The sequence below is a fragment of the Stegostoma tigrinum genome, chromosome 8 (genome assembly GCF_030684315.1).
Source record: "Stegostoma tigrinum isolate sSteTig4 chromosome 8, sSteTig4.hap1, whole genome shotgun sequence".
NCBI lineage: Eukaryota > Metazoa > Chordata > Chondrichthyes > Orectolobiformes > Stegostomatidae > Stegostoma > Stegostoma tigrinum.
Window position 1 is genome coordinate 66262386 of NC_081361.1, and position 16230 is coordinate 66278615.

Here is a 16230-nt window from a genome sequence, read left to right on the forward strand (position 1 = left end):
GGGACAGGGAGACTGCAGCTCTCTATATCATCATTCAGTAACCCAAACTGAACAAAGCATGGTTAGGTACAAAATAATCATTCCTTTTTCTCGGCACTGCACAGTCTCAGAACAGCACTCATTGCTCCAATTTAACATGTTTTTCATTTCCATTCCAAGCATCATGCTCCTTCCTAGAATTGCCCACTTGATATTAATTAGTCATAAAGTCAGTGCAGTTTTGTATGCGACCACGGACTGTCTTGGTATTGTGTAAGCACATATGTTATGGCCTGCTTATGCCAATGTCTCATCCATCCTATCCAAACATAGTACACATTTTCATCACCAACATTTTTGAATGTTTTATTGATTTTTCAGGTATTTTTGGAGGTACAATAGAAAATTCTAAACCAAATCAAGAATCAGTCATACATTGGCGATGTCTTGAGGCACTGCTTTACCTCTAGTATTTGGAGGCACATTGAACATTTCACACAAGGTTAACTGCTATTGAGTGTATTTAAATAAATGTCTGCCTCACTTTTGCCCCCATTGATGAAGTTTTCAAGGATGTGTTCAGTCAGATTTTTCTGAACAATAATGTGCTTCATATTAGAGAAATATAGCTTTCATTTATGAGGAAGTACGATGGATATTTAGAAAAAATGACATGTTAAGAAAGCCATTAACAGGCTCCCATGTATCAAAAACTATATGCAAATCTCAAATGTTTTATAATTGTTTTCTGCCTCAGATGAGATTGCAACTTTGAAGTCACTTCTACATCTCTATTTCCTCCATAATATAGCCAGTAAAATTAGCATTATATTGCTGGTTACCAGAGAATTTTAAGAGAATTTTGCCAGAGAATTATCACGTTTTAAGTGAAAGTGCTGAGCTCAATTATTAGTGTGCTGTATGCCCCTTAAGTTGGAGATGTCCTACCTCTTACTCACTCATAGTAACACAGCTTCACCCTTGCTTCTTCTCCAGCCCCTCTGTCATAGGTGTGTTTGAATTGACATAGGTTCACTGACATGTACTCATGTGAATACAGTGAGAAGTAGCAGGCACCAGGCCCTAAACTTAATCCTATTGTATTCCTTCTTGCTGGAATACAGAGTGAAACTAGCAAGGAAACACAAATAGTTCTTTGTTTTGCATTTTGCTTTCCCTGAACATCCATTAATTGCAGTTCTATTCTGAATGCCCTTATACAAAATCTCTGTGTTAATACAGTCTCTGAATAGAAGGAGGGTTTGTTTATATCGGAGGCAGTTCAGAGAAAGTTTATTGCTGGGGTGGTTGTAATGTGAGAAAAGATTGTTGCCTATACAGCTGGGCCTATAACATGAACATTTAGAAGCATGAGAGGTGACCTTATCGATGTATAATGTATAAAATTCTGAGGGATCTTGTGATGATAGATGCTTTGGGGATGTTCTCTGTCATGTGGAATAACTAGAGGGGCATGGTTTCAGCATAAGGGAACATTTTTATTAAGACAGAAATGAATCATTTCTTCGCTTTAAGGGTTCTGAATTCTTTACCTTGGAGTGGATCGACAACCAGGTTTTCATCCACACATACCAAACAGCCTTGGGGACCAGATTTGGTCCCCAGTATGCCAGCATTTTCAAGCGCTGGTTTGAACAAGACTCCTTTGCGGCACAGGACCTCCAACCAATGCTATACCCCTGATATATTGACCACATTTTCTTCCTTTGGACTTACAGTGAGGAATCACTGAAACAAGTACATAGCGATATCAACAAGTTTCATCCCATCTTCAGACTTACCATGGTCTACTCTTTAGAATCAGTCTCATTCTTGGATACACCCATCTCCATCAGGGAAGCACACTTCAGTACCTCACTCTGCTGCAAGCACGCGGATAACTTCACAATGCTGCACTTTTCTAGCTCCCACCCTAAAAATATTGAAACAGCCATCCCCTATGGACAAGCCCTACGTATACACAGGATCTGTTTGGATGAGGAGGAACGAGACAGGTACCTGAAGGTGTTGAAGGATGCCCTCATAGGAACAAGGTACGATGCGCAGCTCATCAGTCATCAGTTCTGATGTGCCACAGCAAAAAGCCATAATGAACTCCTCAGAAGACAGACATAGATTATGTCTGATAGAGTATCCTTCATTACCCAGTACTTCCCGGGAGTGGAGAAACTACGCCATGTTCTCCACAGCCTTAACACATTATCGATGAGGATGAGCACCTAGCCAAAATCTTCCTCACACCCCCACTTCTCACTTTCAAACAACTGCCAACCCTTAAAGAAACCATTATTTGCAACACACTACCCAGCCTCGGGAGAACATCAACTACGACACTGTACAGCCCTGTCGTGGCAACCTCTGCAAGACGTGTCAGATCTTCAACACGGACACAACCATCGCAGTGGGAACACCACCCACCATTTACACAGCAAATACCCAAGAGAATTGGCCAATGTTGACTCTCTCATACGCTGCAGGTAAGGATGCTCCAGGGCATGGTATATTGGCAATACCAGGCAGACAGTACAACAACGGATGAATGGACACCATGCAACAATTGCCAGACAGGAATGTTCCCTCCCAGTGAGGGAGTACTTCTACAGTCAAGGGCATTTGGCCTCTGATCTTTGGGTAAATGTCTTCCAAGGTGAACTTCAAGATATGCAACTACGCAGAGTCACTGAGCAGAGGCAGATAGCCAAGTTCCATACCTATGGGGATGGCCTGAACTAGGACCTTGGGTTTATGTCGCACTGTGGGTGACCCCACAACACTATACACTCTGCATGCAGACGCACATGCACATGCACTCACACATACACACACAGACACGCACACACACATGGGAATCTATAGGGTGACTATGTATTTGCAGATACATTCTATTTTGGTCAAAAAGCACACAATTTATAGACAGTCAATCAATATGGTGTTTTATAAATTCCTGCTTTAGAAATAAAACCAGCCTGACTCCAAACTAAAACACAAACAGATTCTAAACAAGGCCTCACACCTAACATACACTGTCTAACCTAAATGTCAACTCTTCTTTGCACTGACAAAATCTTTAGTCCTGTCAGGGCAGTGACTTGAAAGGAATTTGGGATTTATGTATACACATATAAATCAATTAAAATCTCTGAACTGATTATTAGATTTAACAGTATCTTAGGTTTTTTTTAGCACATCCTCATCAGTGGTGTGACCCTTTGATCTTTTACTTATAAATACTCTGTCTGATACTGCCTCTCTCACTAACACCTGAAGAAGGGGTAAGACTCCAAAAGCTTGCGTTTTCAAATAAATGTTTCCAGGCTATAACCTGGTGTTGTGTGATTTCTGACTTTACCCTGGAGAGTTGTGGAGACTAAGTCATTGAATGTATTCAAGATCTAGAGAGACAGATTATTGAATTGCAGCAGTGTCTAAAGGTTATGAGAAGCAGGCAGCAAATTGGAGTTGAGAGCAAGATTAGGTCAGCATTAATGAATAGCAGAGTAGGCGTGAGGAATCAGATGGCTTCTTCCTCATCCTATTTATCTTGCTCACAGTTGTAAGCCTTACCCTAGTCCTAACAAGATCTTCCATGAAAAAAGATGCTCAAACTTGGCTGTGATCCAGTGGGGGTCGATTAACTCAGTTGGCTGGATGGTTGGCAGTGCTGCCTTCTTGGCTGTTCTGACCTTTGAAACTGAGATTTACCAACAATTACCAGCAATTCACATGTAAATGATCGGAATTCCAATAGAGCACAGCTGAACAGTAATCAAATAAAACAGATTAGCAGCTAAGGAACTCAGTTATATTCCAGACCCTGGTGTAGCTGTAAGCAATGCCACTGGATATCTGCAAGTATCATAAAGACTTAATATTCTTTTCACAGTTTCAAATACAATCTCCAACAAGGATAGCAGCTCCACAGTTTACAGTTGAATGTGTGGCTGATATGATACATACATTTGCTCTGTGTCACCATCACACACTGAAGCAGAGATTTTCTCACTGGAAAGATGTATGTATTATTGTTCAGTTACAGTGTAGTTTAGCATTGTAAAAGGAAGGGAGAAACATGAAGACATACTTTTGCTTGCAGTATTCTCAATATGATCTCTAATTCGGTTATATACTTAGACTTATTTGTATTCAATGTAAACAGACATCAGAAAAAGGAGCTCCATTAATTGAGATTATTTTGATTTTTCATGATCATGAAAAATGGATGATGGGGATAGGCAGTCTGTAATATAAAAGGACAGCCAATTTGACATTATTACTTTTATACTGGCACAAATTCGAAGCTCTCTGTCCTGTGTGGAAAATCAGTATAAATATATTTCAATCAGTTACTTTTTCATGGTCTGTGTGCCAAAACTCACCAGTCAGCCTTTGTATTTGTTTTTATCATGGGGTTCCACAAGAGGGTTAGGTGTTGAAATGGGAAAATAAACCATTGACAATGATATGCAGTGCTAGGTGGAACATGAGTAAAAAGTAATTGTGGGATGGACAGGACAGAAAAAGCAACAAATTAATCCATGCGTAATGGAATAAGGCATTAATAGATGTAGCGGAAGATGTTCCAATCTTGTATGACCAGGATTGACTGTTCCGTTCTCATTTTGATGCAAAAATTACATTGCTGTGCTTACAGTAGTAATGCATAATCAGAGTGTACCAGGTACCAATTTTGTAGTTCTGTGCTGCAGGTTCAGATTTAGATTGTATGTTTGGGAACAGTGTTGTGAACAAAATGGCGATAATGTTGATCTGACTTTCTTGTACTTCTGTTGCGGAGTATATCTCAAAAGGGTGTAATTTATTTATACAAGATCAATCTGCTCTGTTATAAATAATTTTACAATGACCGCAACTCGGTCAGAATCCAGCTCACGTTTCTGAGGGAAGCGACTGAAATGATGTTTTGCCTTTGGATATCTAGAACAAACTTTAAAAATCTGACAGTGAGATTGTGGCCCTGACTTTCCACATAGGTGCCATTATTCTTCTCAGTACCTTTTGTCAGTACACTACTGAGCAGCAGAGCATGCCAGACAAATCACAGTGAGCTGCATTAAGTTAGCTCACCATTGTGGTTCCATTGGCACCAGGGCATTTTCTCAGTGGAAGAACCAGAGGTAGAGAGGCTGTGCCCATTTCAAGGAGATGGCCAGTGAACTGCCATTGCACAAAAGTCTAATTAAAGTCTAATGGGGTGCTGCCAGTATAATGGAAGTAGCTGCTGGGTTGGGAGTAAGCGCCAGGCTGAATAGTCCAAAGAGACTACCATGAGAAGGAAAGGCAGTCTCACATCTTCATCTGTTTCCCTAGAGGGTTTTTCCTTTCGACATGCAACCCTGGCATTTTATTTTTGAATAATTCAAAACAATCTGCTTGGCCCAGCTTCTGAGGTCTGCAGTGTCTTTCTGCAGCTCCCACCTTGCCTGGGCACCCTGCTATGGTTTCAGAGCCACTGGCCTTCAGGTTGGGCTGTCAGCAGCAACAGTAGCTCACCCACCTTCCTGAATTAGACAGTGGGCCGACAGGCAGTCAGGGAGCATTCTGCTTGTGGTAAAGACAACACAGCTGCCAGCAAGTTCAACACAAGATTTGCTGTTGTGATGTTGGAGACACAAGGCCTATGTAAAATTCAAGCCTTGTTTCAATGGCAACTTGGATTAACTAAACACGAGTGACAGGTCATCGTGCCAGGCTATCAATTTGAATGCGTTTTGTTCTTTTCCTGCATTTCCTAATGCAATGATGATGTCTTTCCAGTGTGCACTTAGGCATATTAACAATGCTAACAGAATACATTGAGCATCAGGATAAAAGATATAATTACCTTGCAGTGGTAATTGGCATCAAGTTCTAATTCACAAGGTTATAGCTGACGTTAGAAAATAGGCTTTGAAAGGAAGACTTACATTACCTAAGTATCTTATCAAATCTCAAATTTTTTTAAATAAAATGATTCCGTTGAGGGTCACTATTACATTTTGTTTAACAGATTTTCACCAGTAATCGCATGCATTTTGGGAAAACAATATTGTTACAGATTCATTGTTTAGTAAGATCAGGTCAACACTCAGGTGCATGAAGATTTACATGTTTTATAGAAAACAACTCAGCTCACTAGAAAGTGTAGGGGAGAGTCTGACAAAGACATGACATACACGGGGCCCCGTTCATCTTGTTCTGGCCTCCTCGAAATGTAGCTCCTTATGCAAACACTCAGTTACATCAATTCCAGGAAAGTCGTTTACTCCACAGGCAGAAGGTTTTTGAGTGAAGCAGTAATTGTGAGGTAGCAAGGAGGAAAGGATATGAGACACGATGTTGAGTTTAAATAAAATAAAATTGTCACAGTAATACAGGGAGCCACTTTCCCCTCCGAGGGTACATGCGTACCAACTGGAATGCTCCTGCAAGGCCGATGCATTTACTTGCCGTTTCTTCCCCCAAGCATAGACCTCACAGGTCCACACAGAGGCTGGAGAAATTAGAGTACTTTTGGCAGGGAGTAACTCTGCCGTTCCGTCTGAAATCACACAACACCAGGTTATCGCCCAACAGGTTTGTTTGAAAGCACAAGCTTTCGGAGCCTCACATCTTCTTCAGGTGTTAGCGAGGGAGATGGCATCAGACACAGAATGTATAAGGAAAAGATTAAAGGGTCACACCACTGATAAGGATGTATTAAGTAAACCTAAGATGCTGTTAAATCTTTAATCAGTTAGACGGTTTTAATTAATTAATGTGTATATGTAAACGCCAAATTCCTTTCAAGTCACGGTCCTGAGAGAACTAAAGGTTTTATCAGTGTAACAAAGAAGTGACGTTTTAGGTCAGACAATGTATGTTAGGTGCAAGGCCTTGTTTAGAGTCTGCTTATGTTTTGGTTTGGAGCCAGACTGGTTTTATTTCTGATAAAATCCTTATTTCTCTCAGGGCAGTGACTTGGAAGACATTTGGGGATTTACATATACATATCAATTAATTTAAACCTTCTAACTGATTAAATATTTAACAACATCTTAGGTTTGTTTCGAATATCAGTGGTGTGGCCCTTTGATCTTTTCCTTATAACTTCTATGTTTGATACTATCCCTCTCACTAACACCTGAAGAAGGAGTGAGGCTCAGAAAGCTTGTGGTTTCAAATAAACCTGTTGGATATAACCTGTATTGTGTGATTTCAGACTTTGTCTACCCACATCCTACACCAGTACCTCCACATCATGGTTCCAGTGTCTGACGAATGTCACTTAAGCTGTTTCATGTGGGTCAGATAACATTCCATTCAGTAGCTATATAGAAGGAAATTATTGAGAGTTAATAATACAGCGTAGCTTCGCTGAATAATTTGAAGTTTTAACAGTTTTATCAGTCATTTGAATACTACAAGTGAAAGATGCAATCTTGTCTGCTTAATTTAATTCATAATGAACAGTGCAAGAAGCAAACTAATTTACAGACAGAACAGCATACAAGCTCTCAGCAATTAATCTTGTATCAAGACTGATAACTAAAAAAATGTCCATATTCCCACACAAGCAATCTTGAAGATGAATTTTAAATTAATGATGTTGAAGCCCTTGCACCAGAACATTGTGATCATTTTCAAACATTCTGTATATTCTGGAGTGATTCCTGTCGATTGGGTGCGAGCACTGTCACCGCTGTATTGAAAAGGTGACTGAGAGAAGGAGGGGGAGAGCAGGAAGCTGTGGACCTGTAAGCCATACATCAGTAGTGGGGACAATGCTAGACTTTATTATCATGAGAGATGTGATATATAGACACATTTGGATAATAATAATCTGATTGGGCATAGTCATCATGGATTTGTGAATGGTGAATGAAAAATCAAGTTTGACAAAGTTGTTGGGTCCTTTTTTAAATTGTTGCTGTTCTTGGGTTTTCAGAAGGCTTTTGATAATGTACCTGATAGGATATTGGTTAGCAAAGTAAAGGCACATGAAAAAGGAATTTAATGTGCTGGCATGGATTAAGGGTTGATAAAGGCAGAAACAAAATATGACAGAATACAATTCTTGGGGCTACCAGGGGTACCGCAAGAATCAATATTTTTCCCTTTGCTGTGCACAATATATACGAATGATTTGGATGTGGTGTCCAAATTAATATCTCTAAATTTGAAGATGATACTAAGTTAGGATTAGATTAGATTCCCTACAGTGTGGAAACAGGCCCTTCGGCCCAACAAGTCCACACTGCCCCTTGAAGCATCCCACCCAGACCCATCCCCCTATAACTCACAAACCCCTGAACACTGCGGGCAATCTAGCATGGCCAATCCACCTAGCCTGCACATCTTTGGACTGTGGGAGGAAACCGGAGCACCCGGAGGAAACCCACGCAGATACAGGGAGAATGTGCAAACTCCACACCGACAGTCGCCTGACGCTGGAATCGTACCTGGGTCCCTGGCACTGTGAGGTTGTAGTGCTAACCACTGAGCCACCGTGCCACCCAAAGTGGGAATCTGCATTGTGAGAAGGCATAAAGTGTAAGATTGAAGGCTGTAAAGATGAACAGGCATAATGAATACATTAGAATATGACAGAGGATGATAATATGTCAAAATATGAGGTAATCTATCTATTTTGATAAGAAGACCAGATGTGCAGTGTATTTCTCAATAGTAAGAGGTAGCATGGTAGGAGGTAGATATACAAAGAGAAATATGTGCTGTTGTCAGTAAGACACTGAATGTTAATGTTCAAATGCAGGAAGTTGTTGGGAAGGCCAATGGATTGGCCTTTATTGCAGGAGGATATGAGTTCAGGACTAAAATAGTTTTGATAATGTGCTATCGCACACTTATGATGGCAAAGAACTTGTTTCACTAGCACATTACATCAAATGCTGTTCTCTGGAATGTGCTGTTGGAATCTTGTAACTTTATTCCTCTTTATTCTGTCATTGGGGATGGTTAATGTATGACACGTCGCTTTCCATTCTTTTTTGTTTGACTTTTTCAACTCAAAGTATCTCTCCCATATGTCATTTTGCCCTCCTTCCCCTATTGTCTTCCAACTCATTTATCCCTACTAACTTCTTGATCAGTACCTTGTTGGATTTTTAATGATGTGACTATGATTACCGTTTATTCAACAATTATCTTAAAACTAGAATTGCGCTCAGGATGTAATTACAGAATTTTCATTCCTGCCTTGAGGGAACCTTTTTGAATTCATCCACTTGTGATGCTCCAAACATAGACTTGACCAAGAATAGCCGAGATAAATCAAGTAACTATTGGATATGAGTCTCCAATTCTCTGATAAAAAGTATTCATGCGATTGCATTTCTGAACTATCTTGTGCATTTACACTTGGTGAGGGAACCAAAATCTATCCCCTTAAAAATAAAAACAAAACTATCTTTTGTAAATTGTTCTTCCAAAGAGATTACCTGACAAAAAGAAAAGTAATTTGACGAGAGGTGCGACGGGCAGATTCGAGTACCTGGCAGTTCTAATATAATAAATCATGTCTACATTTTAACTTGGACGATGAGAAAACTAATGTAATCTTACCCCAAGCTGGACAATCAAAATTATAGCAGCAGACAAAACTATGTAATCAACAACATAAATGCAGTAAGAAAGAGTATGAAATATGCTCATAAAGTCACGCTGGTTTCTAATCCTGTTCCTTATGTTGCAGATATGGCAGCTGTTGATATCGATCAGTATGACATCCACATCATTGCAGGTGCACTGAAGCATTACTTAAGAGAGTTGCCTTCACCTGTGATTCCACCAGCTATTTACAGTGAGCTAGTCTACACTGCCCAAGGTAAAATACTGCCGATTTGAAGATTTATACCATTCCTTAAACACGAATGCATTATATTTTGCACAATGCCTGATAAGTTTAAAATGCTTTTGTGTTCTGGCTTTGAAAATATTCAACCATTTTCTTGTCTTTTTAAAAGTAATATCAGAAAATCAGTATTTCACGTGTTGACAGACACTATACTCTGTCTCAAAAACGTGAACATGTAATGCATTAAGGTTTAGATTATTTGAATTTTTTATAACTTTGTTTAGCCAAAAATGTTATACCCCTACTCTTCACCTGACCTTTCAGACTAACCCAATCTTTCAATATTGGGCTAAAGTATTTTGTTTCTTTCTGGATATGCTACCTAAATCAAGATAGTCATGAATGTGCATTGTTTCAGCAAATAAGGATCAAGTTTGTTCACTATTCCCAACATTGTCTAAATTGTTTTTCATATTGGAAGCCTTGGCTATATACAGGCTGAGTGAATAAATATACTTCAGGGATAGTAGGAACTGCAGATGCTGGAGAATCTGAGATAACGTGTAGGGGTGGATGAACACTGCAGGCCAAGCAGCATCATTGGAGCAAGAAAGCTGATGTTTCGGGCCGAGACCCTTGTTCAGAATTTCTGAAGAAGGGTCCAGGCCTGAAACGTCAGCTTTCCTGTTCCTATGATGCTGCTTGGCCTGCAGTGTTCATCCAGCTCTATACCTTGTTATCTCTGAATAAATATGCTACCCTGCATTTTACTGAACTGTTTCAATCAGGAGTTCTGGGTATATTCATTGTTATTAGTTAGGTTATTTATTCAGGGAAGCAGAAACTAAAATTAGCATTGACAATACTTTGTCTCAGCAAGAGTTACTTTTACCCAATGATAACTCAATGATTATACCTGTAAAATGTGAAGTGAGAGCAGGATCAATCATACCCATTACTACTCATGTCACAATTCGCGCAAAAGATAGATATTTCAACAATACGCATTAGAATTTGAAATTTTCGAGAAGATTTGTAGCTGAGGTTGTGGAAGAGGTTGCAGACTTGCTCACCAAGCCAGTGTGTTTGGTTGCAGACATTTTGTCACCCTGCTCAGTAACATCATCAGTGCGTCCCCGGTGAAGCGTTGTTATTCCATCCCACTTGTTATTTATATGTCTCGGTTTGCTGGGATGGTTGGCATTACTTCTGGTTTTGTTCTTCACTGGTTTTTATATTGGGCCTAGTTCAGTGTGTTTGTTGACGGAGTTCCAGTTGGAATGCCAGGCCTCCAGGAATTACCTGGCATGTCTCTGTACTATAGTGGATGTGTTGTTCCAATCGAATTCGTATCCTCCTTTGTCCGTGTGTATTGAGACTAGTTAGAATTGGTCGTGTCTCTTGGTGGCTAGTTGCTGTTCGTGTGTCCTTATTGTTTGGCCCATGTGATGTTTCTCACAGCCCTTGCATGGTATTTTGTATATTATGTTAGTTTTATTGGTTGTAGATATGGGATTCTTTACGTTCATCAGTAGCTGTTGCTGGGTGGTTGTTTGTTTGTGAGAAGCCCTGATACCTAGGAGTCTGAGCAGTCTTGTGGTCATCTCTGATATATCCCTGATGTACGGTAGGGTGACTAGTGTGTCTTGCCGCATTGTGTCTTTTTGTTGTGGTCTGTCATTGTTATCTCCATGACAGACCACAACACATCCATAATGGCATGAGTCAAACAGAGACACTCCAGGGAACTCCAGGAGGCCTGGCATTCCAACCAGAACTTCATCAACAAACACATTGAACTGGACCCAATATACAAACCACTGAGGAACAGAACCGGAAGTAATTCCACCACCCCAGAAAACTGAGGCATATAAATAACAAGCGGAACCGAACACCAACACGTCACTGGAGGCACTGACGATGTTACCGAGCAGGGTGACAAAACGTCTAAACTAAACACACAGGCTCAGCGAGTAAGCCTACAACCTCGCGTTAGGATTTCTGGTGTCTGTGGAACTCTATACTAGTGTGCAGTAGGGAGCTAACAGATGCAAGGAAACGTAATTGAAAACAAAATTGGCAGCAGTGTCAACATTAAATAGCTGCACAACTTTGACTTGCCTTTAAGTATATGGCGGCACTACAATGTAGACACTATTGACAGATATAGTCAAGTGGTTGATAAACACACCAGTGTCTAAAAAACACGGAGAGCAATGGAAAACAACAAAAGATAACTGTGCGATGGCTACCTGTTTACAACTGGCTGGATGCAACTAGATGCTATCTTCAGTGCTAACATTCACAGTCATTCACTGATTAAATTCAAATATAATCTCAATATTGATGCTAACAATTTCTTTCAGCAAATAAATTAATCTACATGGGATTTATTTATCGTTCCAGTTCAATGCACAAAGTCTTTATGGTATTATTATTTTTCTGGTCTTAAAGCCAAAGTCTGGGCTAATCATTTGAGAGCTGACATGCACCACCTCCATCTTCATAAAATATTACTGAAGTAATAAAGCTATCAAGCAACTCATAAGGATATTATAGAGAGTGTACGTGTAATTGGAGTAGGTCAAAGTGTTCCACATTGATCCAAAAAATATCATTGTCAAGTCTGATGTAATAAAACTAAGAGGCAATTTTTGTTCAAGTTGACAAAGATTTCCAAGCTTTGAAAGGATATTAGAAATCCAACAACTAGCACTGTGGAAAGGTCACTTCTCCACATGGGAAGGGATTACTTGAAGGTGACTCTGCACAAAGCCAGTCTAACAGTTTGCTTTAATTTCTTTCAGCGAAAGATTGAAGGTATTGTGTAATCAGATCAAGTGCCAACCCACTGTTCATATGTGGTACAGGTGAATCAGGTCATCTCTGGAGAAAGTGCAGGGAACATTCCAAAATGGTGCTAAAATATGTTCTGACATTAAGAGTTGATAACGTTAAGCAAGCTTCACATTGTGATTCAGTTTGCGTTTTAATAGCCCTGAATGATTCAGATGGGGTTTATTCCTGAGCTCTAAAGTTTGACCCAGTTTTGAGTTTCGAAATGCCTTTCCTCTTGATTGCCTGACAATGTTGAAATGCACAAATTATGATTGCAATTCTGTCAGGCCAAGGGAGGTCTAAACCACCAATCAGAGCACCACTGGGTATCTACATCATTTCTGTGGGGTCAAGGGAGATGGGTGAAGAGGGATGAAGGTATCAAGCATTTTGCAGGCACTTAAAGTGGCCACCATCAGGCCTTCCCCCTGGGTATGGTACCAGGCGGCAGAAGTCTTTCCACTAGCAGGAGCAGTGGCAGCTTATAGCAATGTACCCACCAGAGGATAGGCCTGAGGTCAAATCCAACTGCTCCAGAGTTGTCTAATACTTCTGAAAAGGTAAGTTAGAAAATATCTTCAGAATTTGTGAGGGAGCCCAGACTAAAGGTGAGTGAATGTAGGACAGAAATCGTGGATTAAGAATCATAGGAGGGGAAGGGGCAGCGAGTTGGAGGCAAGAGCAGGGTTTGATTTCAATGGGTAGGGGATTGCACCAAAAGCCAAACCCTGCACCACATCACAGTGTCAGGTCCTTTGATCGTTTACAGAGTCTGACAGTGATGGAACCTACCCCCATAACCCCCTACCCCACCCGTCCAGGACATTCCTGGAAAATCCAGTCTCTTTTGCTGCATGGTCGCCAAGCCAACATGGAAGCAATGCAGCCCCCATGTAACCTTCAAGCCATCAGTAAACTGTGGTAGACTTGGACTGATGGGTGTCACTCGCCTCATTATTGAACCTCATTGACATCTCACCTGGAGCAGCCAGGAATCCCAGTCTGCCACCCTCAGCCCACTGAACTAATTAACAATGTTCACTGCCACCACCAAGAAGGGAACATGAGCTCTTCCCTCCATTAAATCCAGCCCTTTGTTTCAGTGAGATGTTCTCAAATCTTCTATTCCATCATCTCTATCTGGTATTTATAATTGAAACCAAGAGCCTAAAGCAGTTTGATTTATAGGAAGTATCATGTATGGTAGCATATCAGATATATAGACGTTTACTCAAAAAATGTATCCATAATTTATGCTAATAATGGGCATAATAGCACACAATTAATTAAATAAGGTGACCTTTTTAGTGTTGTCAGGTTGCACAAAACAACAAAAAGGCAATTGTGGATTTAGAGATCAAGCATTCTGTATAACTATTGCCAATGACTGTTGGATCCACAAGTTGATCATGGAGTTAAGCTCCAATATAGAACAGGCTCATTTTTATTGAAATTCTACTACAGTGCATGCAATACAGTAAGGAACAAGTTTACTTGTTGGAAAGTAATTTTTCAATGTTGGGAAAGAAATATTCAAGTCCTGTGTGTCTGTTTGGGTAGATTCATGGTCATATTTGCAGAAGATGGATGTCCTTAACATAGCTGGAAATGTTTCCACACATCAGGAAAGGAAACAAGAAACTAAATCACAGAAGTGTTATCACACAGAAGGAGGCCATTTGACTGACCAGTGTGCACCAAATCTCCAAATGAGCAGCTTGACTTAGTGCTATTCTGCTGCCTTTTCTCCACAGCGTTGTGCTTTGGATGATTATTTGAACAGAAAAAAATGCCTCAATTGCATCAGTTGAATGCTTCCAATGCACTTCCAAGCAGTGCAGTCTAGACCAAAACCACAGTTATTGGGAAATTTTTATTCCCACATAATGTTTGCTTCTTTTGTAAATCATTTTAAATCTGTGCCCTGCCATTCTCAATTTGTTTGTGAGCAGGAACAGATTCTCCCTATCTACTCTATTCAATCTCCTTGCAATTTTGGAAATTTCTAGCAAATCTCTTCTTAGCTTTCTTCTCTCCAAGGATACCAGTCTTCAACCTCTCCAATTTACCCTCTTAACTGGTTGCTCATCCTTGGATCCTTTGTGGTAAAGCATTCATATCCTTTCTACAGTGTGGCACTCAGAACTATGCTTAATACTCTAGGTGAGGTCAAACAGGCAATACGTACAGGTTCACCATAACCTCCCTGCTGTTACACTCTTATGACCCTATTAATAAAGCCCAGGATACTGCATGTTTTATTAACTGACCGCTCCACCTTCCTGTTGCATTCAATTTTCTTTGCACGCACACCAATACACATCCAGGCCCCTCTGTTTCTGCACATTTTTAGCACAGCACCCTTTAATTTGTATTGTCAGTCCATGTTTTTCTTACCAATATGCATCACCTCATGCTTCTTGGCATTGCATTTCAGCTGCCATACATCTGTCTACCCCATCAACTTGTTTGTCCTTTTGATGTTCTACAGTGCCCTCCTCATAGTTTACAATGCCTCCAAGTTTTTGCATCATCTGCACACTGAGATTGTCTACTACGCACCAAGATCTATATCATTAATATCTATCCGTTGACCGTTAGACTGTGTTTCCTATCACTCAGACTAATTTGTATCCATGTTACTACTGTCCTTTTCATCCCATGTGTTACAATTTATCTCACAAGCCTGTTGTCTGGCACTGTGTCAGATGTGTTCTCAAGGTGTGAACACAACGTCAACAGCTTTACCTTAGTCTACTCCTTCTGTTACCTCCTCAGAAATCTCCAGCAATTTAGTTAGCCGTGATTTCCCTTTAAGGAATCTGTACTGACTCTTCCTAATAAACCCACCTTTTTCCAATTTCTTTGTCTTTCGCACACACTCACACATGTGCACACACAGACAAATAGGAAAAATCATTTATTGATGAAGGTAGAAAAACTGGAAAGCCAGTTCAATTGACTTTACTTCCTGGTTCCAATATGGAAACGATTCTTACAATACAACAAAGAGCTATGGGTGCTGGAATCTGAAACAAAAACAGAAATTGCTGGCAAAACTCAACAGATCTGGCAGCATCTGTGGGAAGCAGAGTTATTGTTTTGAGTCCAGTGACTTTTCATTAGAAATTATGTATTTAATGTTCTCTAAACCTTTTCTACTGACATAGATGTGTTTTAAGACTAGGATGACTTAAGTTGCAGTGCTTACTCCAGTAGTACACTGTGCAATGTCAGTATATTTCATTCTGACTTGTAGTCTTATGTTGTCCAGGTGCTCCTGAGTAACTGATGAAGAGTCACCGGATTTGAAATAGTAACTCTGCTTTCTTCCCACAGATGCTCCCAGAATTTTACCTGAGTTTTACCCGCAATTTCTATTTTTGTTTGAGATGATTCTTCTTTGGCTGATGGACCCCTTGCTGTTCAGACATCTTTCTCTGGAGGCTTCCACTCATTTCCCAGAAGTACAAACTGACTGATTTTCCACACTTTTTCTTCATGTCTCTCTCTCTCTCCCTCTCTGTCTGTCACTCTGTAACTGATTTCCAGCTCTAAGCTACTTAGCCATCCAGGAGCTAATCCCTCTGTTGTTGGCA

At 40.2% G+C, this 16230-nt stretch overlaps 1 protein-coding gene across 1 annotated transcript in view; it reads left to right on the forward strand.

Moving 5' to 3' along the window:
* pik3r3b (phosphoinositide-3-kinase, regulatory subunit 3b (gamma)) overlaps window positions 1-16230 on the forward strand; it is a 536210-nt gene that overhangs the window by 283298 nt on the left and 236682 nt on the right. Inside the window, exon 5 of the mRNA XM_048538883.2 lies at window positions 9692-9823. Coding sequence (XP_048394840.1) covers window positions 9692-9823 — 132 coding nt within the window. The remainder of the gene's footprint in view (window positions 1-9691; window positions 9824-16230) is intronic.